The sequence below is a fragment of the Geotrypetes seraphini genome, chromosome 1, assembly GCF_902459505.1.
Source record: "Geotrypetes seraphini chromosome 1, aGeoSer1.1, whole genome shotgun sequence".
Classification (NCBI taxonomy): Eukaryota; Metazoa; Chordata; class Amphibia; order Gymnophiona; family Dermophiidae; genus Geotrypetes; species Geotrypetes seraphini.
The window spans coordinates 406,305,254-406,330,483 of NC_047084.1; the positions used below are offsets into that span (position 1 = coordinate 406,305,254).

Genomic DNA, 25,230 nt, shown 5'->3' on the forward strand with positions numbered 1-25,230 from the left:
GAGCTTCTGATCTGCTAACCTTAGTGTACGTGTTGGGCATTGAGGGATGAGAAGCTTATCAAGATAAGAAGGCTGATGAGAGAGTTTTATTTTAAAGGTCAGCAGGATAGTGTTATACCATTTCCCAAAGGAATGGGCCAAAAAAGGAAAATAATTTTTTAAGGAGCGATGGGGGGATACTCTCCATGAGATTGTTGGAAGTATTTAAGGATTGTAGGATTAGGAGGAGATTTGCTAGTGAAGGGAGTTTGAAGTTTGTGCAGGTGCTGAATGATAGATGAATAGAGTCATCGGAAATGTGTGGAGGAGAAACAGGAGGAGAAGGTCCAAGGTGGGATCTAATATCCTTGATTTTTGTATCAAAGAAAAGTGCCAGCTCGGTGGCAGATGGCTGCTTAGTTAGGGGTGAGGGTTTCTTTTTAGAATATAAAGAAAGCGATTGAACTAGATTGAAAAGAGCGGAGGAATTGCGGGTGGAAGTGATATATTTAGAGTAGTATTCTTTCTTGGTTTGTTGAATGATAGTTTTGTAATAGGAGGCTTTTTTCCTTAAAAAGGATAAGAAGATTATTGCAGCGTGTTTTACGCCATTTATGTTCGATAGAATGAAGTTGTCGATGAAGAAGGGCAAGTTTATCGTTATACCAGGGTTTTTTGGGGTTTTTTGAGTTTGACTTAAAGTGGGTTTTTTCCTGTTGAGGAGCCAGAAAATCCATTAAGGATTTTGTAGAGGTTTCCCAGAGTAAGAATTGTTCATCAATGGAGAGGGAAGAGAAATCGTCGAGGTTTATGTTAAAGAAGTTCTGAATGGCTTCTCGATCGATTATGTTAAAGAAGTTCTGAATGGCTTGCTAGATGCATGGAGACTCTTTTTTCCATTCCAGCAGTTCCGGGAAAGTTGGACTCCAGATATAAAACTGTGCATCATAAAGGCTTTGACAACTCCCAGTTGTCTCATCAATCCCTGCTTTAAAGAGATCCCATCCTTCCAGGGTTTATGCCACAGTTCCTCCTGGCCGGGAAGGAAAAACCATGGATAAATTTGGACGTCGCATCTACCAGAATGCTATGATGTGTTCTAGAGTCCTTAATTATAATTTTTATTTTATCACTTATTTTGAATTTCTTTTGTCTCTTTTGCCAAAATTTTTGAATTACTTGGATGATAACATGCATTTTGAGTTTCAAGAAGTCATTGCTTCTTTCTCTCAGTTATGTATCCATCTTCTGCAATCATCTTATGATGCCTTTGAGCTCTCTGCCCGAGCAGCGGCTTGCTCTGTGGCCATGCGTCGTCTAGCCTGGCTTCACACCATTGACATGGACTCTAACCTTCAGGACCGCCTGGTGAATATTCCTTGTGAGGGCAATGACCTTTTTGATGAATCCATCGAGGCAGCCATCAAGAAATTGTCTGACCATGAAAAATCCTTTGCCTCTATAGTCAGACCTAAGCCTAAGCCAGCTCCTCCTAGCCTACACGCCCTCCTGTTATCTACCAGAGGCTTTTTCCTCCAAAGCCGGCACCTTACACTCGCCCTCCTTTGAAGAAACAGCCACCTCAGAAGCAACAGAAACCCCAACCTTCTGCTGCACCTAAGGCTTCTCAGCCTTTTTGACTGTTTAAAACAAAGCATAACCTCTGTCTCTGTCTCCTTTTCCCCCTATAGGAGGTCATCTCCATCATTTTTACAACAGATGGACGGTCATTACATCCGACCTCTGGGTACTTACCATCATAAGGGAAGGATACTCTCTTCATTTCACTCAGGTTCCACCAGAGCTTCCTCCAAGAGAGTATCCTTCCAATCCATCCCAGACCACCCTTCTTCTTCAGGAAGCTCAAACTCTGCTTCGTCTCCATGCCATCGAACCAGTTCCCTTGGAACAGCAGAACAGGGGGTTTTACTCCCGTTATTTCCTTGTTCCGAAGAAGACGGGCGATCTGCAACCCATTTTGGATCTCAGGGCTCTCAACAAATTTTTAGTCAAAGAAAAAGTTTCAAATGTTGTCCCTGGCATCTCTCTATCCCCTTCTCGAACAGAAAGACTGGTTATGCTCTCTGGATCTCAAGGAGGCCTATACTCATATCCCCATTCATCCGGCCTCCCGTCAATACCTCAGATTTCGGGTGGGGAATCAGCATTTTCAATACAGAGTACTACCCTTCGGCCTGGCCTCATCTCCCACAGTGTTCACCAAGTGACTGGTTGTGGTAGCGGCAGCTCTCAAGAACCATGGTCTTCAGGTATTTCCCTACCTCGACGACTGGCTCATCAAAGATTCCACATCTCAAGGGGTTATTGTAGCAACCCAACGGACTACTTGGCTCCTACAAAGTCTGGGATTCGAAATCAATTTTCCAAAATCCCACCTTCAACCCTCACAGAATCTACACTTCATCGGAGCTGTTCTCGATACTATCCACCTCAGAGCGTTCCTTCCACAGCAACGTCTGGAAGCTTTTCTTCATCTCTGTCATACAGTGTCTTCCCGCTCTTCCATCTCAGCCAGACACATTATGGTACTTTTGGGTCACATGGCCTCCACAGTACATGTGACTCCTTTTGACAGATTTCACTTCAGAATTCCTCAGTAGACACTGGCATCTCAATGAATGCAAGTTTGCGACCCTCCTTCTCGACATATTTCAGTCACTCCGTCCTTGAAGAAGTCTTTCCGTTGGCGAATGCTCTCTTCCAATTTTTCCAGAGGCTTGCTTTTTCAAACGCCCCCTCATTAGAAGGTCCTCACGACAGATTCTTCAAATTACGCTTGGGGCGCTCATCTCGATGGTCTTCGTACTCAAGGCCATTGGACCAGTACGGATCGTCAGTGTCCCATCAATCTGTTGGAACTCAGAGTGATTTTCAAGGCTCTCAACGCTTTTCAACATCTTCTTCACGACCAGGTAGTCCTCATTCAGACGGACAACCAAGTCGCCATGTATTATGTCAACAAACAGGGAGGAACGGGATCTGCCTCCCTTTGTCAAGAAGCTCTGAAGGTGTGGGACTGTTCAATCCGCCACAACACCTTCCTCAAAGCTAGCTACATCCAAGGAGCGAAGAATTGCTTGGCAGACAACTTGAGTCATCTTCCCAACCTCACGACCCTCCATTCCTCGCCTCTTCATCAGATTTTTGCACAGTGGGGAACACCTCAGATAGATCTCTTTGCAGCTCCCTACAACTACAAACTGCCTCAGTTCTGCTCCAGGATATACTTTCCTCATTGCCTCGAGGCAGATGCTTTTCTTCTGGAATGGACGAATCTCTGCCTCTACGTATTCCCTCCATTTCCTCTCATTCTCAAGACTCTAGTCAAGTTGAGAAACGATCATGACACCATGATTCTCATCGCTCCTCGGTGGCCACAACAACCTTGGTACTACCTTCTACTTCAACTCAGCAGCAGGGAGCCATACCTTCTACCAGTTTTTCCTTCTCTGCTCACACAGAGTCAAGGATCTCTGCTTCATCCCAACCTGCAGTCTCTACACCTGACAGCTTGGTACCTTTCAACGTAACTCTTCTTTAGTTTTCTCAATCTGTACGAGATGTCTTAGAAGCTTCTAGGAAACCTACCACGAGACAATCTTATCATCAAAAATAGACTAGATTTTCTACATGGTGTTTTTCTCATCATAAGGAGCCTCAACATTCCTCCTTATCTTCTGTTTTGGATTACCTGTTGCACTTATCCCATTCTGGTCTCAAACCTACATCGATCCGAGTCCATCTTAGTGCAATTGCGGCTTTCCATCAGTCTATTGACGGAAAACCTCTCTCTGCTCATCCAGTGGTTTCCAAATTCATGAAAGGACTCTTCAATGTTAATCCTCCTCTCAAACCGCCTCCTGTGGTTTGGGATCTCAATGTTTTCCTTTCTCAACTCATGAAGCCTCCATTTGAACCAATTGATAAGGCTCATCTAAAGTATCTCACTTGGAAAGTGGTATTCCTCATTGCTATCACTTCCGCTCGAAGAGTCAGTGAACTACAAGCTGCTGATCCACCTTTCACTGTGTTCCATCATGACAAGGTAGTCCTTTGTACTCATCCTAAATCCTCCCTAAAGTGGTCTCGGAATTTCATCTCAACCAATCCATTGTACTTCCAGTGTTTTTTCCAAAGCCTCATTCTCATCCTGGAGAATCAGCTCTTCATACTCTGGACTGTAAGCGTGCTTTGGCCTTCTACTTGGAACACACCAAACCACACAGAACTGCTCCTCATCTTTTTGTCTCCTTCGATCCAAAGAAGCTGGGACATCCAATTTCTAAGCGTACCATCTCCAACTGGATGGCGGCTTGTATCTCATTCTGCTATGCCCAGGCTGGATTACCCCTTCACAGTAAAGTCACAGCCCATAAAGTCAGAGCAATGGCAGCCTTTGTAGCTTTCCTCAGATCTACTCCAATTGAGGAAATTTGTAAGGCTGCCACTTGGTCCTCGGTTCATACTTTCACTTCTCACTATTGTCTGAATACTTTCTCCAGACGGGATGGACAGTTTGGCCAAACAGTGTTACAAAGTTTATTCTCCTAAGTTGCCAACACTCCCACCATCCCATTCTGGTTAGCTTGGAGGTCACCCATTAGTGAGAATACCTGCCTGCTTGTCCTGGGATAAAGCACAGTTACTTACCGTAACAGGGACAGCAGGCAGCTGTTCTTACAACCCACCCACCTCCCCTGGTTGGCTTCTCTGCTAGCTATCTGAACTGAGGAGACGCGCCCTGCGCTGGGCGGGAAGGCATGCATGAATGCGTGGTGCGGATGACTCGAAACTTCGAGTTTCTTCAAGCAAGTCTGCTTGTGAGGCGTCCGCATCGGGGCTCCGTCAAATGACGTCATCCATATGTGAGAATAGCTGCCTGCTGTCCCTGGATAACACCTGTTACGGTAAGTAACTGTGCTTTCTGCATGATGTCCTGAAGAAAGGTCTAGCAGTAGCTTTACTCTGGGCTTTTGTGTGTGAGCCTTCCTTCCCTGAGGGGCTCATTGGCAGTCCATCCAGATGTGGTTCATTTTCTATGGGGAGCGTTGTAGTTCAGGCCTCCCTTACACCTTCCTTGTCCAACCTGGAACGCTTAATCTGCTTCTTCGCTCTCTTCCTTGCCCTCCGTATGTGCCTCTAGAGCAGGTGTCTCTGATGGATCTCACGCTTAAGACGGTCTTCCTGGTGGCTGTTACCTCAGCTCGCAGGGTTTTGGAGCTGCAGGCCCCCCCCCCTGCAGGATTCCTTTTCTGTGGATTATGGATTCTGCGGTGATGCCACGTACTATTTATTCCTTTCTTCTGAAAGTGGTTTTCGTTTTCTATGTGAATCAGGAAGTCCGGCTTCCTGCTGCAAAGCTAACATTGCTCTGAGACTTGAATGGAGAGCTTACATTGTTCAATAGCTCCCTTTCGGCCTTCTATCATTGGCGAAAAACCCCTTAGGTTATGCTTGAAACAAGAAAAGCAGCACTTATCTTTAACTGTCGTGACTGCTACTTTCTCTTTGGCTTACTGACTCAAAGAGAAAGTAGCAGTCATAGCAGTTAAAGATAAGTGCTGCTTTTTGTGTTTCAAGCATAACCTAGGGTTTTATGCCAGTGATAGAAAGCTGAAAGGGAGCTATTGAACAGTGTAAGCTCTCCTTTCAAGTCTCAAAGCAATGTTAGCTTTGCAGCATCTGAAGCATTTCCCCTATTAAGTTATATTGGCTTGAAGTTAACCTGCAGTTGCATGCTTACAAGGGGTTAAGGGATTGTGCATGTTCCACCAGTGTGCATTAGAACTGGGAAAATTTGTTTATTTGATTGTGAATTGAGTTTCCAATCCCTCTGCTTTTTTGTTTTGTTGCCTTACATTTATCCACATTAAACATTACATTACAGATTTCTATTCTGCCATTATCTTTCGGTTCAAAGCGGATTACAAAAAGAGTTATGGAAGAAGGATTATAAAGTTAGATCAGAGATAGTTTCCAAGAGAGGGATAAGAAGGATTATGGGTTGGGGAGGGGATGGTAAGAAGGGGTATTCATGGTATTAAGCTTTATTAAGGGATTTCTTGAAGAGTATAGTTTTTACTTCCTTTCTGAACATCTTGTAGTCTGGGGTTGTTATCAATACGTTGGAGATTTGGTTATCCATTTTTGCTGCTTGAGTGGCCAATAGGCCATTGTATAGTTTTTTCCGTTTTACTTCTTTGATTAGGGGGTAAGTGAATGGAGTGTGTGTTTTTCTATGCCTGGTAGAGGTAATTTGGATGAGGCGGTCGTTTAGGTAGATTGGGCTGTCTCCATTTATAGTTTTAAATAGTATACAGTAGAATTTAAATTGTATTCTTTCCTGGATTGGAAGCCAATGTGAGTTGATGAATGCCTCAGTAATGTGGTCATGTTTCTTCAATGAGTAGATGAGTCTCAGAGCTGTATTCTGAATTGTCTGTAATTGTTTAATCATTATTGCAGGGCAGGGGAGGTAGAGGATGTTGCGGTAGTCTAGGATACTTAGGATTAGAGATTGTACTAGGAACTGACATTGTGTTTTTTCAAATAATTTTCGGACTTGTCTAAGGTTTCTCATTACTGCGAAAGATTTCTGTATTGTTTTGTTTATTTGTGGTTGCATGGTGCAGCCTTTGTCAATAGTTATACCTAGTAGTTTTAGGGTGGTTTGCAAAGGGTAGTTGATAGAGTTGATTTATAAGTTGGTTATGGTTGGGGTTTTGTTATTTTCTAGGAGGATGAATTTAGTTTTGTCTGGGTTGAGTTTCGGTTTGTGGTCTTCCATCCAAGTTGTAACTGTAACTAGAGTTTGGTGTAGTGTGTCTGTCAAAAGGAATGAGGATGGTGATGTCATCAGCATAGCTATAAGAGGTTAGGCCTTGTTTGTTCAGGTAAACGCCGAGAGAGGCCGTATATAGGTTGAAGAGAGTAGGAGTCTGGGGATCCTTGTGGAACACCGTAGGGTTTGGACCAAGGTTTGGATTTTTCTTTGTCTGATTTTACTTTGTATGTTCTGGATTTTAAGAAACCTTCAAACCATGAGTATATAGAAACATAGAAACATAGAAAGATGACGGCAGATAAGGGCTACAGCCCATCAAGTCTGCCCACACCATCGACCCTCCCTTTTAAGTCTAATGTCCCATTTAAGTAGAATTGTAAGAATGCCATTCTACTGACCCGCTCTTTCAAGTCTATACCCTAGTGATCCTATCCTTTGGCTGACCCTCGTAGGGATCCTACATTTATTCTTGAAGTCTGGGACGCTGTGTGCCTCTATCACCTGCATTGGAAGCTTGTTCCAATGCTCAATCACTCTCTCCGTGAAGAAGTACTTCCTGGCATCTCCACGAAACTTCCCTCCCCTGAGTTTGAGCGGATGACCTCTTGTGGTCGAGGGTCCCTTCAGGAGAAAGATATCATCTTCCACCTCAACCCGTCCCGTGATGTACTTAAATGTCTCAATCATGTCTCCCCTCTCCCTACGCTCCTCGAGAGAGTAGAGCTGTAACTTGCTCAGTCTTTCCTCGTACGGGAGACCCTTTAGCCTCGAGACCATCCTGGTGGCCATCCGCTGAACCGATTCAACTCTGAGCACATCTTTACAGTAGTGTGGCCTCCAAAATTGCACACAGTATTCCAGATGAGGTCTCACCATGGCTCTGTACAATGGCATCATGACTTCAGGCTTCCTGCTGACGAAGCTTCTCCTGATACAACCTATCATCTGCCGTGTATTGAGTCCAAGATTTGCAGTAGGATGTTATAGTCTACCAAGTCAAATGCTGCCGTCTGGTCCAACTGTATGAGCAGCATTTTTTTTTTCCAATGCTGAGATGTTGTCTTGCTGTGTCGATAAGGGAGCCTAGTAGTGTCTCTGTGCTAAAGTTAGTTCTGAAGCCGGATTGCGTGGGATGGAGTAAGTTATGGTCCTCGAGATAGTTGGTGAGGAGTTTGGCTACTAATCCTTCTGTTACTTTGATATATAGAGATATTGAGGCGATTGGTCTGTAGTTGGATGGGTGGTCTGTTGGTCCTTTTAGGATTGGGGTGATGATGATTTCGCTGAGGTCAGTTGGGAAAATGGCGTCTGAAAATGGACTGAAAATTCGGTCCAATGTATCTTAGGGAATTGGGACCAGGTTCTGTCTGCAGCATAAGATTCATTTTCAATGGGAAGTATTGTGACTTCAATTAGGTGGGCTGGGTTACTATTGAGCGTAGCTCTGGTGTTTGTAATTTTATTCTTGAAGTGTTCTGCTAGGAGGGAGGCTGAAGGGGAGAGGTTATAGTTAGTGGTCAAATAGGGTATGGTGTTAGTTAGATCTTTTAACATTTGGAATAGTTTTTTGGTGTCTTAGGTTTCCGTGCCTATTATGTTGGAGTAATGTTATTTTCTCATTTCTTTTAATAGAAGTTTGTATTGTTTGTTAATTTTTTTCCAGGCAGTTTTCTAGTGATCTAGGTTGGTTTTTCTCCATTTTCTCTCCAGACGTCTTCATTGTCTCTTGAGTAGGAGTAATTCATCGTCGAACCATTGGTCTGATCGTCTGCAGGTTCTAGTTTTGGTTCGCAGTGGGGCTTGTTCATCAAGGATGTTATTGCTCAAATTGCCCCAGTGTGTAATGAAGTCTTTGGGGTTATCTTCTTGGATTGTTTTGTCTACTGTTGACCAGAATATGGAGGGCTCGATGCGTTTGCGTGATGTGTAGGTTACTATTTTGGATATTGGTTTGGTTTTGTTTTTGGTCCAGTTGATGTTGAAGGTGTAGGCGTAGTGGTCTGACCAGAGGGATGGGGACCAGGTTCCATTAGACGTTTGAATTTCTGAAGTAGATGTTTGATGGATCATGAAGGCTGCAATGTCAAGTTGGTGACCTTTCTCATGGATAGTTTGTGAGTTTAAAATTTGGAAGGCTAAGGCGTTGAGGAAAGAAAGAAGGTTGTCTACTGGCTTGGATGAATGGTCTTCCAGATGAAGGTTTAGATCTCCTAGGATAAGGTTGTGTGCTGCTGTTAGTGAGTTTTGGTATATGAAGTTTTCAAATTCAGATCTAACCATGGCCCAGTTTCTCGGTGTTATATAACAGAGCATGCAGTTTAGTGTGTTTTTTTAGTGTGGCGGATGAGATTTGACATGCTAGAAGGTCCATGTAAGGAGTGGATGTTTTTTCCGATATATTTAGGGTTAGGGAGTCTTTGATTAAGATTGCTAATCCACCTCCTCTCTTTTTCTTTCTGCAGGCCACTGTAATTTTGTACCCCTGAGGGCAGACTTCCGTAATTCTTGGGTCTTTGTCCGATGTTAGCCAGGTTTCTAAGAGGAAGAGGCAGTCTAGGTTTTCGTTTTTTATCCAGTTTTTTATAAGTTCTGTTTTTGGACCTAGGGCTCTGATGTTTAAGTAGGCACATTTAAGGGTGGTGGTTTCTGTTTGGTAGTTGTGGTTTGTTTTAGGGCAGATGAGTGAATGTGGTTTATGGTGATGTTTGGTCTTGGGTTGTGTTGCTCTTCTTCCCCATGCTGGTGTTATGGGGTGTTGAACGCTTGTTTGGTGGTTAGAGTTTCTGTCTGTTGGAATTCTCCTGTTAGGGTGATGGGTTTTGTTTGCAATTGAGCTAGTGGGAATGTTGGGTAGGTTGTTTGCTTCTACCTTACAACTGGAGATGAGAAGGATTATTAATAGGATGATCTGGGTGTTTGTTTGTGGAATTAGCTTCATTATGAAGGTGGGGTGGATGATAGAGGCAGTGTGGTTTTCAGTGGTTAGGTAGTTGATTGTGTATTGTGTCTGGGTAGGAGTATGGGTTGTGAATGGAGTTGTTAGGAGAGGAAGTTGTGGTAGAGAGGTTTTGGCGTAGATAGCAGGTCTCTTCTTGGTCGCTTCACAAAGGTGCACCATCGGGAGGGGAGGGGGCGGAGTTCGCTCCCACGCCCAGAGTGTGCCTTATTCTGCTCCCGCTCTGCCCTGAGTGCTCCCGGTCTGTGGAGGGAGGTGTTGAGGTCCGGCGAGGAGGTAAAAGAAAAATAAAGACCGCAAACTAAAACTTTTAAACTGCTGGGAGATCCCGCTGAGTCTTCCAATTGGCTCAGCGGTGCACCATCGGGAGGGGAGGGAGCGAAGTTCGCTCCCACGCTCAGCATGTGCCTTACTCTGCTCCCGCTCTGCCCCTGAGTGCTCCTGGTCCTGAGTGCTCCTGAGGTGTTGAAAATTCGATCTGTCAGGATTTCTGTCTTGTCTATGATCTGGTGAGTTTTTCCCGCTATCTTCCTGCACGGTATCCTCTGGGTATACCGGTTCCTGAACCATCGACTCTTGGTCGATTGTTAGCTTTCCCTTTCTTCCTAGTTTAAAAACTTCTCAATTTCTCTCTTGATGTTGCTTGCAAGCAGCCTTGTTCCGTCACAGTTGAGGTGGATAGCTTCCTGAATAGCTTCCTGAATAGCTTGCTCTTCTCCCAGAATGTCGTCCAGTTGCGCACAAAGTGGAATCCTTCTTCCTCACACCAGCGCCTCATCCACACATTGACTGCTTGCAGCTCTGTCTGCCTCTTCTCGTTGGCCCTGGATACCGGCAGGATCTCCGAGAACACTTCCCTCGGTGTTCTGGTCTTCAGCTTCCCTCCTAGCATTCGGAACTGGTCCTTCAGTCCTTCCTTGCTGTAGTTCCCTTATTGCTGTTTTGCATTTATAATTGTGAGCAGAATATAACTTGTCAGGGAGTGTCCCCGTACCCCTCTATCTCTTGTCCTTATTCTCTACAGATGTTTCTGGCTGCTTTGAAATTGATTGGTGAGCATGCTCAAGGAGGAGGTATGTAAGGGAGGTGGAAAAAGCCTCTGAAGTTTTGAGGCTTCCTACAGACCCTGGCGGGTGGAGGAAAATAACCCACTGGTCCCGGAATAAAGTGTGGATTTACAAGAAAGAAGATTGCAGAGGTAAGAACCTAACCTATCGATCCTGGTATATGCAAGGTAGTAAGTGCCACTTTGTGGTGTTTTCCTTACTTAGCTATTACTGCAACTGATTATAAAGAGATCTTTTGTTGATTGGGGAGATGCATACTAGATTGTTCCAGGATGCATTGCAGCTTTATGCTGGTGGTAATACTAGCAGTGAAGGTTAATACCCATTGGTTCTAAACATTGCTCTTCTGCTTTTGCCTCTGGTTACTTTTTTGTTCTATCTGTGGAACCTGGCAGGTATTCGATGATATTCTTACAAATAATTTGGGTGTTCTTAGGTATGGAAGATCCAAAGTGGGCAATGTTTAAGGCGATTTGAGCGTGCACATAGTAAAGGTGTCACATGCCTCAGTTTCTCAAAGGACAGCAGTCAGATTCTCAGTGCTTCTTTTGACCAGACTATCAGGTAAGCTATGGGAATAAAAGAAAATATCTGGTAAGAAAATGGCATGCACATTTATTCTAACTTCATGCTTTAACAACCCTTATTTTACACTTCTTGTCTGGGGGATGTATTGAAAATTTTGGATGACTACTGTGCTGCTTTAGCTATGCAAGAGTTTGAGTTCAAGTTTCAAGTTCAAGTTTATTAAACATTTGATGGATCGCCTATTAAAATTGCTAGGCAATGTACATAATCCAGGTAAAGAAACAAAGAAACTAACATATTAACCAAAAATTACATAAAGTACATACTTGAGATGGGAGGAAAGGAATTAAAAAGTTACAATCTTGGGTTTGGTAAAAAAGGTAAAAACAAAAGGTAAGGGGTTTAAAATCCAAAGCACAATTTAAGAAGAGTCCCTAAAAGAAATAAATTTCAAGTGCTAAAAGCGTCATTGAATAAATAAGTTTTAAAAAGTTTTTTAAATGTTACGATGTCGTGTTCAATTCTAATATACTGAGGAAGCGCGTTCCACCATTGTGGTCCCATTACTGTGAACATGTCTGCTCTCCTAGTCCCTATAATTTTCAAGGAGGGTATGGAAAGTAGATTTTGATCAGATGATCGAAGTGAGCGTTGGGTTTTGTAAGGGATTAATGATCTAGAAATAAATTGTGGTTCATTAGTTGCTAAAGTTTTAAAAATGAGAAGCATTATTTTAAACGTTATCCTATGGCTGATTGGTAGCCAGTGAGCATCTTTTAGTAATGGGGAAACATGGTCGTATTTTTTCACGTTATAAATTAATTTTATGGCCGTATTCTGTATTAACTGCAGTCTTCTTTTTTCTTTCTGCGTGAGAACTAAAGGTGGGTCTTGGAAAGCTTATAAGTTGGTAAAGCAAGATTCTAAAGATTTAGGTGAAGGGAATTTCTCAAAAGCATATTCTGTTACATCTCCTCTGGAGTCTGTACATTAGGTGTTCAATCCAAAGTCGCGAATCGGGTCTTGTAAAAGTGTGATACTCATCTTTCAGCATCTCCCACATTGTCAGTGGAATATAGTGTTCCCTTCAGTATTTCCTTGGAAGTGAACTGTGCAGAGATGTTTTTGGGGAAGCTGCTAAAAACTGATTTGTTTGATAAATTTGTAAATTGATGTTTTTGTATCTTGATTGGTAAATAGTACATTGTTTTTATAGTTCGTTTATTTTAGTTTGATTTTATGTGAAATCCCTTTTTATTGAACAAAGAACACTACAATAAGAACTCCAGCTGAAAACCATGTTTAACAATAAGAGCGAACTCCACGGAGGACTTTGCTCTGATGTCCTCCACGGTTACAAAAAATATACCCTCCCAACCCCACAGAAGCCCCCTCCCCAACTCCCCAAACCTCCCCCCTCCCAACAGAGAGAACCATTGTGCACAGACAGCGTAAAGATATTAAGCAGGAAAGGCAGAGTACCATTGTAATCGATTCAGAACATGGCTACGACTCAGTGGTGACAAGGTGTCCAAATAAGGAGTCCAGGTGTCCACAAAGGCTTTACTGCGGCGGTGAGAAGAAGAAGCCAGCCAAACCTCCCAGCCCATGAGTTCATGCAGCCTGTTTCTCCAAAACCAAAAGGTAGGCGGCTCAGGAGCAAACCAACAACACAGGATACATTTCTTCCCCAAAATAAAACACTTACTGAGGAACAATTTCTCTGAGGAAGAGTACCCTGAAAGCAATGGGAAATGTGCAAAAAACATTGAAAACACTGAAACAGGCACAGACACCCGAAGAAGGCCCTGCAAAAAGGAGGCCAGTGCAGGCCAAAAGGCCTGGATCCCCAGATAACCCCAAATACCATGATAGTAAGAATTGACCCCAGCAGAACAGCTCCCACAAAGCTGGGTGTCCACACAACCCATATAATATGCCTGACACTGGGAGCAATAGGCTTACAAGACAGTGCGAAGGTGACATTCCCTCAAATCTGCATTAGAGACCAGACTAGCGGTGCATTTCAACACCCTCAACAAAAAGCCCTCCCCCAGATCCCTACCCAAATCCCACTGCCAAGCCTCCGAAACCCATGGGAAACCCCTGGGCGGGCTCAGAGTCCAAAGCTGTCGGTGAAAATAAGAGATCCACCCTCCACCGTTGCCCGCTCTAAAGCCACAAAATACGCCGAATGTTCTTGGCCACCGGGCGATCTCGGACAAAACCCACTTGAGACTCAGAAATCACCAACGGTAACACCCGAGCCAGGCGAGTCGCAAGAATTTTCACCATAAGCTTAGCCTCATAGTTCAGCAAAGAGATGGGCCGAGAGGAATCAGGATAGTGGGGGGTCCTTACCAGGCTTCAACAAGACAATAATTTGAGCCAAATTCAAGTAACGGGGAAGAAAGCCCTTGGCTACACTCAAATTGTAGACGTCCGCCAACATGGGAGCAATATCTTCCACCAGGAGTTTATAGAACTCACTGCAAAACCCATCCGGGCCTGGAGCCTTTCCCAAAGGGCTAAGCCGTATAGCCCATTCCACCTCCTCAGCAGCAAAGGGGCGGTCCAAAGCCTCGGAATCTTTAAGAGACAAACAAGGTAAATCCACACTATCTAGGTACACCCGCCCATCCAACCCATCCATTTCTGGAGCTGCGTATAAATCCTCGAAAAAGGAACGCAACAGTTCACAAATCTCCACAGGGCGATGACGCAGTACCCCATGAGTGTCATGGAGCGCAGTAATGGCTTCCCGACTGCGATGCACCCTCACCATGCGCGCCAGCAGCCGACTACTCTTATTAGCAAAGTGAAACAACTGAAAATGGTAATAATCTCGCAACCGCATCACACTCTGGTGCAACAACTCATTCAATTCCTGTTGAACTTCCGAAAGTTGAGTCCGAAGCAGAGGGGAGGGCTGCCAACCATACTGACGGCGCAACCCAGCAGCTCTACATTCCAATGCCATAACAGCCTGATGCCGCATTTTTGTCCGCCGTGCCACATAGTCAATGACCTCTCCCCGCAACATCGCCTTCGCCGTCTCCCAATAAAGAATGGGATCGTCCCTATGTTGCTGGTTATCATGTTTAAAATCCGCCCACTTCCGAAGCAGGAACTCCTGAAAGCGAGCATCACGGTAGAGATAACACGGAAACCGCCACCTCCCCGGACTACTCCGTGATTCACCCCACGACCAGCGAAAACCTACCCAAGGGTGGTCAGATATTTCAATGGGGCCCGTTCCACCCCCTGCACCTGGGGCAGCAAAGCACGCGAGATAAGCACCAAATCGATACGAGATAGTGTCCCATGGGCCTGAGATAAGTGAGAATAGTCCGCTCCAGAGGGTGCAGTACCTGCCAAACATCCAACAACCCCAATGCAGATTCCAAAGTTCGGGCCCCTGTACAAAGCTTAGCAGCTTCCCTGCCTGTGGAAGAAGAACGATCCAAGCACGGGTCGGTGATTTCATTGAAATCCCCCCCAAGAAGCAGAGGAACTTCACCGAATTGCAAAAGTTGGTTGCAAAGACCCCGAAAAAACCGAGCCGGAGGGTTGTTAGGGGCATAAACATTGCATAATAAAAGAGGCTTATTATGGAGCGTAACCAATGCAATGATATAACGACCATTAGAATCACGGACCACTCAGTGAGAATTAAAAGAAAGGCCCTTCCGAATCAGAATGATTATCCCACCCTTCCCCCTGACCGCAGGCACCTCCAAGTGAGCCCCCACCCACCAGGTACAGAGCTTAGCATGTTTCACCGATGACAATCGGGTCTCCTGCAAAAAGGCAATAGAGGTTTTAGAACGATTCAAACGTTGTAAAATTTTTTGTCGTTTTATGGGGGAATGTATATCCCCCTACATTCCACAAGGTTAACGTATACTCCAGGACAGGGTACTCAGAGGAAAAAAAACTACCAAAAGATACCTCCCATAGGGTGCCAGAAGGGTGTCCCAGCCTCCACCCCTCCAGCTCTGACTGTGGTCTCCCAAACAGCCCCAAAGAAACTCCCGCCGCCTGCACAAAGCAAATGCTCCTCCCTCCACAGAGATTCCCCTCTTCTCCACCCCAACGAAAAGACTCCCTGAAGAACCAGCTCTCCCCCCCTCCCCAGCCCCAATGAACCCCCCGCTTCCCCTTCCTCCTACGTACAGTCCCACCCCCCACCCCAAGCCCAGGACACCTCCAAACTGGTGTCACTTCCAGGAAACTGTACACCTGCCCCGGGAAGCCCTCCATAATGCCCCAACGATAGGCTAAGCCCCAGTCCACAACCAAGCTGCTCCTAAGTGAAAGGCAAGAAAGAAAGAAACAAAAAAGGCACACCTAGAGCGCAACAAAGAAGTCAATACTGAAGATAAAGAAGGAAGCCTCAGAAGCCCCCTCCCCCCTCCAGCTCCCACAATCACACAACAAACCACCAAACCTCCCCCACCCCCATACCATGCAAACATGTCCCAAAGAGACCATACCAAAAATGCAAAGATAGCGAGAGACAAGAGGCCCCCACAAGGGAGGTACCACAAGCCCCAGGCTAAGGGACCATAGGAGGCCCTCCAACAAAGTCCAAGGGGAGGAGGGAGGTCAGGTTCCTCCGACAATCATGCCCTGTCGGACTCTGTCACCCTTCACACAGGGCCCTCTGGGAGCTGCTCCGTGATGAAACGTTGCGCCGCCTCCAAGGTGTCAAAATGATAGGCCCTTCCCTGATGCACCACTCACAGACAGGCCAGGTATTGCAAGGAGAAAGTGATGTGGCGTTGGATGAACCGGGTGCAAAGGGGCGAGAACCGTCGATGAGCCGGAAACTTCTGTGGAATAGTTCTGAAAGCAGAGGATTGCTCGATTCTCGTACAGCAACTTCTTTCCCTGCCGCAATGCTCTCAGGATCTCCACTTTATGGCGATAATTAAGAAGGCGGCAAATGACCGCCCCCATCGAACCGCAGACTCCCGACGTGGCCCCAGATGATGAGCTCTCTCGACTCTCAAGGGACCCGGGGTCCGCGGAATGGACAGAGACTCTGGCAGCCAGCACTCTAAAAAATCCCCTAGCTCCGTCTCCTTCAGTGATTCGTGCAAGCCAATAAAGCGCAGGTTGTTGCGGCGCGATCTGTTTTCCAGATCATAGATCTTTGCCTGCAATGCCATGATGGTAGAGGTATGCACTGCCTGCTCTTGGGAGATGCGCTGAGTCGAGTCCTCCGTGGCGCTAACACGCTGCTGCGTCTCCCGTACCTCTGAGGTGAGTGTTGCAAAACGCTGATCCAGCATATCTAGTTTATCCAGTATACGCTGCAACTTATCTCCCAAGGAGCTCTCAATCGCCGCCTGGACTTCGGCCATGACTTCAGCCACCCATCTGGAGTTCGGGGCCTCTGGAGACAAGGGTGCCACGTGGTCCGCCATTTTGAGCTCCGGTTGTTTGAACTGCTCCCGTGCCGGTCAGGAGAGCTTGGAGGCCATTCCGCGCCCCCCCAGTGATCGATCCTGCACCTACAACCAGCGAAGAACACTCCTGCACGACGCAGGGAAAATAACGGGGAGGCAAGATGCCGGTAAATAGCAGATCCGGGGACGGGCGTAGTAGAGCCGCCGCAGCTAGCTGTCTACAGCTCCATGTTTCCGCCGGAAGTCCTTTTAGTTTGATTTTAATGCGTTTTTAATCAATTGTATTCTACTTCTTGATTGTATAATTATTTTATTTTTTTTTTACTGTATGTGAACCGCCTTGAACTATGTGGTATGGCAGTATACAAAAATAAAATTATTATTATTTTTAGTTGTTTCGGTGCCTTGAAACCCCTTACTTTGGGGTTTTCTGTCTGGGAAAGGTTACAGATTCTGCGGGACCAGACTGTAGCTTTTCAGGGAAAACTTTTGGGTGGGGCCTACTGTGTGCCACTTCAGAACTCGGGGTCCATTTCCCTGGGAACCAGTTTGCCTTCTGAATTTTTCAGGAGCTTAAGCACAGGCTGAGGGCACCCTGAGTAAAAACCATTGGGGTATCAGGGTGCCGGTTACGTATTGAGCAGCCAGGTTTGCTCTTAGGTGGGTAAAGTGTACATGAATGATGGCACATGAAGCAGAAGGTTCCAAAAAAAGTATTAATTTTATTTATTTCTATAACATCCATCAAAAGATTATTTGCGTCATCGGTGGGAGTCTTCACAGGCGCCAAACGCTGGCATTTCTGACAAAGAATCCCCACTTTTTTCTCATTCACCAATATATATTTTCTGTCCAGTCTGACATCACATTTGTCAGCCAATTGGCTAATAGAGGCTGTCCTTAGGTTTGAACAAAGAACTTCCTTTTGACATCGAAATAAAAGTTTCACAAATCATATTTTTGTTTACTTTAATTTCTAAATATGCATAAAATCATTATAACATATCCAATACCTTTTTGTCATTCTCAAAACTTAAATTAAACAGTTCATCTGTGTTAAAGTCAGCCTGCATTTCTCTTCAGCATCTGCTGATAAATCCCTGTCCTTGTCAGCACCCTCCCTCCTATGCTGGAGGTCAAACCAGCTGACCTTCCTGCTCTGAGTCTCTCAAAGACTGGTATAATGTTTCTGGTTCTAACTATTTCCAGATGTTGTTCTCAGGTTTTCTCCTTAAAGTTTCTTGCATTATATATATATATATCCTATATAATAAAAGCTTATCGGCGCATGCACTGTTAAAACAGCGTGATCCCTGCCGCTGTGGTGTGTGATCCATGGCCGTGTTCCATTTTAGAATCCGGCGGCAGGATACATTCTGGCCACTCCCCTCCTCCCGCACTCACTCACCAACCGGAAGCGCAGGCAAGCTCTCTCCCTGCCCGCGTCCTCGGCAGGGAACACACCTCCCGCCCTCGCTCACCGCTGCTGCTGATGATCCTCCTCTTCAGAGCAGCCTGCGATCGTGGCCGGCTTTAAAGAACCTCGCAGGCCGCTCTCCAACCTCAGTAGCACGTTCCCTCTGACGCACAGGATCGCGTCAGAGGGAACGTGCATAGAGGCGGAGGAAGATATCTTCCTTTTCAAGGGTCCCACGACAACAAGAGGGCATCCGTGGAAAATTAGGGGAGGGAAACTACGAGCTGACACCAGGAAATTCTTTTTCACAGAAAGGGTGGTTGATCGCTGGAATAGTCTTCCACTGCATGTGATCGAGGCCAGCAGCGTGCCTGATTTTAAGGCCAAATGGGATCGTCACATGGGATCTATTCACAGGGCGAAGGTAGGGGAGGGACATTAGGGTGGGCAGACTAGATGGGCCGTGGCCCTTATCTGCCGTCAATTTCTATGTTTCTATGTGCTACCGAGTTGGAGAGCAACCTGCGAGGTTCACTAAAGCCGGCCACCACGATCGCAGGCTGCTATGAAGGGAGCAGCCCAGAAGATGCCGGGATGGAGGGAGGGTAAGAAGGGGATCAATACAGGGGGTCAGGGGGAGAGGGAAAGGGAAAGGGGGCTGCTTTGGATGTGCTGGGGGGAGACAGAAGGGACCATGGAGAGATAGGGAGAGGGAAAGGGGAGGAGGGGGGAGGTGTGCTGGGGACAGACAGCTTTGCTCTGGGGGAAAGACAGAAGGGGCCATGGAGAGACAGGGAGAGGGAAAGGGGGCTGCTTTGGGGGGAAGGGTGTGCTTGGGGGAGACAGAAGGGGCCATGGAGAGATAGGGAGAGGGAAAGGGGGCTGCTTTGGGGGGAGGTGTGTGCTGGGGGCAGACAGCTTTGCTCGGGGGGGGGGGGAGACAGAAGAACACAGACAGCGGCCAAGGAGAGAGAGATAAAGAAAGACAGACAGACAGACACATCTATTCTAGCATCCGTTAATGTAATGGGCTTAAAGACGTATGTATGTATGTATTGAAAACGCTAAGAAATTCGATCACGTTACACCTTTGCTTGAGAAAGCACATTGGCTGCCGGTTACATATCGAATAATATACAAATTAAATTTGCTCACTCTCAAATCTATAATTTTTAAAACTCCAGCATTTATTTATAAACTTTTAATCCCCTATAATACTTCGAGAATATTACGATCAACTGAACAACTCTTATTAGTTGTTCCGTCGTTAAAAGTTATTGGTACACGACGTCATTCCATTTTTTCAGTTACGGCTCCTCTAGCCTGTAACGCCTTGCCAATTTATTTAAGAGAAGAAATAATTCTAGATAAATTTAAGAGCAAACTTAAGGGATTCCTTTTTAAAGACGCTTTTAGTGATTAATTGAATTTTTCTCTTTTCTACATTTTATATTAAATTTCTTCCCCTTTTCCTAATGTTTTTAACCTTAAGTGTTTCTTTTATATTGAATTGTATTTCTCCCCATAATTTTACCCTTCTTTGATCATATATGGTAATCAGTCCTGTTGCTTATGTTTAGTCATGTGATTTTATGTTATGTACTTTTATGATATTTTAACATGTTTAATATTAAGTCTTTTTAGTTTGTATGTTTACCCTAACTTTGTAATTTATAGCTGTACATCGCTTAGAACCTGGAATAGGCGATTTATCAAATCTTATAATAAACTTGGAAACTTGGATATACATATACATACATACACATACTAGTCTTTAAGCCCATTACATTAATGGGTGCTAGAATAGATGTGTCTGTCTGTCTGTGTTTCTTTATATATATAAAAAACATTTAAAATTAAGTACAAATCATTCTCTCACATATTATTCATACCACATATCACACACATTTGTTCGGGGCCCCAGCCATCCATAGATCCACACAATATATTTCATTCATATTTAATACATATAACTATCTGTATTCAAAAATGTGAAACCCTATATCTTCCACAAACCAGACTGAGAGGTCTGGCATTAATTAGAACCACGAGGCTCAAAGTGGGAAACGCAGAGAGAACAAAGACAGACAGAGACAGAAAGTCGCTAACACAAAATAGAGTCACTAACTCAAGATGGAGTTCTTAATACCTCTATTTATGTATTATGTATATCTATACCTGATTTCCATATGGTCCTGCTTCACCTAACACCTCACACAAATAGTGAATTCCCCTTTTCCTATGCTATATATCGGTTTCCTGGTCTTTTGTTTATTATCCTGACTTTTTCAAAGTTTTAAATGTGTTTGCATGTATAAAACTAAATCCAGAAAAGACTAAACTCTTCCTTGCAAATCCCAACCACAAATTAACGACCACCACCCTACAACTCAACGGTCTAACTTACCCTTTTAATCCCACCATCAAAATCCCTGGAGTCATCCTAGACTGCTGCCTGACCTTCGAAGATCACACCAACGCCCAGGTCAAAAAATGCTTTTACACCCTCTGGAAACTCCGTACCATCAAACATTACTTTGACTTCCCCTCCTTCAGACTTCTGGTCCAATCCCTAATCTTAAGCACCCTGGATTACTGTAATATCATATATTTGGGCTCCTACAAGAAAACCATCAAATGTCTGAGACTCATACAAAACACCGCCGTCCGCCTAATCTATGGCCTCAAAAAGTCAGACCATATCAGCCCTTACTACAGAAAACTTCACTGGTTGCCAATAGAAGCGAGAGTCATCTTCAAATTCACCTGCCTCTGCTACAAAACCTTAACTGGCTTGTCCCCGATATATCTGTCTCACCACTTTGCGTTCCCAGGCACCAATCGCACGCGCAATGCCTATCTGTTTACCTACCCATCCCCAAAGGGATGCACCTACAAAAGATACCTTAATAGAACTCTCTCATTCCAAGCTGGCAGATGGACAGATTGCCTGACCACCCTCATCTCATCTGCCCCATCCTACTCATCCTTCAGGAAATCTCTCAAATCTTACCTCTATGATAAATTTCTCGAACCCCTCTCCTCCAAATAACCAAACTCTACCACCTCTCCTCCCCCCCGATCTCTCCTTTCCTCCCCCTCAATCCAATACTTCCATCCTTCCTACTTACCCCTCCCCCCTCGGCACCCTCCCGTAATTGATACTGGTTTCATTCTTCTTGCCATTCACCACTCTGTATCCTCGCTATATATGTAACTATCTTTGCATAGTAAACCACTTCAACCGCATTATACAGTCTCTTGCATTGTATCTTACTCTATAAGTCTCTCGTACTGTATTTTTCACTGTATAAATATCCCTGCTGTATATGTACAGTCTCTTGCATTGTAAATTTGCTTTGTATTTTTGCTGTATAAACACCTATGCTGAATATGTACAGTCCCCTGCATTGTAAACTGCCCTCAACTGCATAGTACATTCCCCTTACATTGTATCTTTGCTGTATATGTACAGTCTCTTGCATTGTAAACCGCTCTGAACTGTTTGTGGTATTGTGGTATACAAAAATAAAGTTATTATTATTATTATTATTATAAGACCCTCTAATCAGGGCTAGGAAGGTCTCTCTGTCACGCCCTGCTAACGCTTCTGCGTAGTGTGCGCTAAACCAGGCCTCTTCAGCATTTCTCGCCACAGTTGAGATCGAGGTTCCATGGAGGTGGAGATCTTGGTTGGGGTCAGTCCGACTGGCAGCCCGAAGATTTAAGAGGTTTCATAGATCCTGTTGTCTTTTGGGAACAATATGAGAAAACTGTTAAGCAACCAGATCCTGCAGAGTTTGTCACACTGGAACTTAAGTAGCTTCACAATTCTGGATAATATTGCTCCAAGAAAAACAAGTTAAGACTCGACATCGTAAATCAAATAGTTGGTATGACGCAAGAACTTTATATTGTGAAATGTTCACTAAGACGATTGGAACGGATATGGATTAAGACCAGGAACCAGATAAAGAGAATTCACGGGGCCGCATGCAGCCCTCGTGTCGCAGGTTGGACACCCCTGATCTAGCTAGTTACTTTAGTTCTAAAATTGAAACGTTTAGAGAAACCTGCCCCTTTCACAAAGAAATACATTTTTCATTGTAGGCATTTTTACACTTTCAGTCATGCCGATTTACACTGGGGCTCATTTAGCAAACCGGATTGGGACACTTTTAATACACTATAGAAAATATGTAAAATCACGGTGACCTTTGGATTCTTACTCCTCTGCAATCATGAAAGTAGCTCCAGCTAACTTCCAGTTAGATCTTCTGGATTGGATGTCTTATATGCTCGAAAATGGTATCTTTCCATCTGCACAGGGACACGCATTGATTACTCCAATACCTAAAAGTTCTAAAGAATCTAAATTAACAGTGACCAATTATACACCAATCGCATCCATCCCATCCTTTGTAAAGCTGATGGAAGGCTTGGTCTACTTTCAACTGCTTGATCACCTTGATAGACACTCTTGCACGACTCAATCTGGTTTCAGACCTTTGTATAGTACTAAAACAGTTCTGGCTTCTATTCTTGACAGTCTACATAATCTGTTCAGTAAAGGCAAGAGTTGCAGTGATAATGCAGTTCGATCCTAGTAGTACCTTTGACCTTGTAGATCATAAAAAACTGTTGGAATGCCTGGATGCTATTGGCATCCAAGATAAAGTTCTGAATTGGTTCAGAGGTTTTCTGTTTTCACATAGCTATTGGGTGCATTTTAATAATGACTATTCCTACAGTTGGAGTAATCAATGTGGTGTCCCGCAAGGCTCCCTTTTGTCTCTTTTTATCTTCCCTGGGAATTAAACTTTCTTATTTAGGGATTAAGTTGTTCAGTTACGTCGATGACTTCACTCCCTCAGATCAGGCATATAATATCTGAAGTACTTTTAATTATTGAACAGTGGATGGCCGAATTTAAACTAAAACTCAACCAAGAAAAGACAAAATTTTTGTATGCTTCCCCATTCCAACCACCACTGAAACAACATTTACAGTGAGGGGGTCTTTTACTAAGGCACGCTAGCCGATTTAGCGCATGCTAAATGCAAACGCGTCCATAGAATATAATGGACACGTTAGCATTTAGCATGCCTTAGTAAAAAAAAAACCCTGAATGCAGTAACTTACCAAGTTCTCCCTATTATTAAAATCTTAGGTATTATTCTGGATTATAATTTAACAATGAAGAACCAGATAGATGCCTTGGTGCACAAATGTTTCCATACTTTATGGAAACTGCGTACCATAAGATCATATTTTGACATTTCATCATGCAGATTGACTCAAAATCAGGGATTGGACTAACAATTAGATTATTGTAACATAGTTTACTTGGCCGGTATGCCCAAAAATTTTCAGAGACTATGAATAATTCAGAATGCAGCTTTAGGCTTGATCTTTGGGTTAAAAAAGTATGATCACATTACTCCATTTATTCGTGAGCTGCATAGGCTACCGGTGGAGGCTCAGGTGAAATTCAGTTGCATCTGCTATAAATTGCTATTTGGTCTTATTCCCAGCTACTTAGTAGTTTCTTTTACTTTTAATGTAAAGTGTCCAAGACAATCTGTTACATTCTTCTCATTCCCTTCTGTCAAAGGATGTAAATACTGTATAAGAAATACCACCAACGTCTTTTAGCTTATCAAGCAGCCTCTTGGGATAAAGATTTAAATTCCTTGATCTCTAATGCTGGGTCATATAAACATTTTAGGAAAAACTTAAAACTTATTTGTTCACTAAATTTTCAGATAATTGACTGTATCCATCTTGAATGTCTCCTTACTTCTTAAGTTCTTATGAGGGATCAGAGTAAGACCTTGGGGGAGGTCTCTGGTTGAAAGTGGAGTAGTGTTGATCCGGAGAGGCAGTCAGAAGACCAGCAATCCCAGTTTACTGGATTCCAGTTTGCTTATTCAGCTTCTCCATTGCAGCCCAAAGCATAGCATGGCACAGTGAATACAAGGCTGACAGCCTGTGAGATCAATTTTGGGGGGGCTTGAAAATGAGTTTTTTGATTAAATATTATTAGCCCTGGGTCCCCCCCATTCCAGAAATCCTAAAATTGCTGTGGTTTGAGGGTCCTGGAGGTTTTCCTGGGCTGTTTTATTAAAAATAAATTGCTCGTGCGGCAGCTGTTTTAGATTTTCCATTTTTGAATTTGAAGTTATTTTTTACATTTTGACTCCCCAGAGCTAGATTCTTCAGATTCATACCTCATTTGCAGCTGATGACTGAACGGCGAGCAGCTGTGTTCCATGTGCCACGCGGCATGTGAGGTGGTGAGATGGCTTCAGAAGCGAACTCCTAAGCACCTTTGGCGGATTCTATAGCCATGTCCAGCTGGGGCCAGCTGAAAAAGGCAAAACAGGGACCGGGGGAGATTGCTAGTGTGTACCCAGCGAAACATATCTGCAATTCCACTACCAAACCCTCTGCCTAAAACAGACTGCTTCAGCTTTGAAGGCAGTCATTTACTCCACCTGTGGCTCTACAGTTCACACTAGAAGCTGCACTCCTCCAATTCTCTCCTAACTCTGACTTTAACAGAAACTCTTTGCTTCCATAAAACTGCACCTTTGACATAGCCTTTGCTAACTCCAGGAGACCCATCAAGATAGTCTTCACACCCACACAGTGAACCCAGCTTAAGCCCTCCCACCCACCCATCCCCTGCTAGGCTCACATTACATATAAAGACCCACCTACAAATCAACCCCACATGATACCCAACCAAATCCTAATAAAGCTCTATATTCTTAACCTATCCACCACAGCCACTCAAAATTATATTACTTTCATAATACCAGCGCCACAAGCTGTGTTCTCCTATTTTAATGCCAATTACTCTCCTTGCCAACATGTATTACCCCATCCCAGTAATCACAGGCCAGGGTAGATATGGTAACCTGTCACCTTCCCCACAGGAAATTCTTACCACGCAGACCCCACAGACCCCGATATCTTAGGCTATCCCCATCACCCCCCCCCTCACCCACACCCAGTAACCTCAAAATGGCACTGACAAATGCAAGATCTGTAAGCAACAA

At 44.3% G+C, this 25,230-nt stretch overlaps 1 protein-coding gene across 1 annotated transcript in view; it reads left to right on the plus strand.

Moving 5' to 3' along the window:
* The window catches only part of SMU1 (SMU1 DNA replication regulator and spliceosomal factor), a 216,462-nt gene that overhangs the window by 107,280 nt on the left and 83,952 nt on the right, over positions 1 to 25,230 (plus strand). Inside the window, exon 8 of the mRNA XM_033918195.1 lies at positions 11,244 to 11,371. Within this exon, the coding sequence (XP_033774086.1) occupies positions 11,244 to 11,371 (128 nt within the window). The remainder of the gene's footprint in view (positions 1 to 11,243; positions 11,372 to 25,230) is intronic.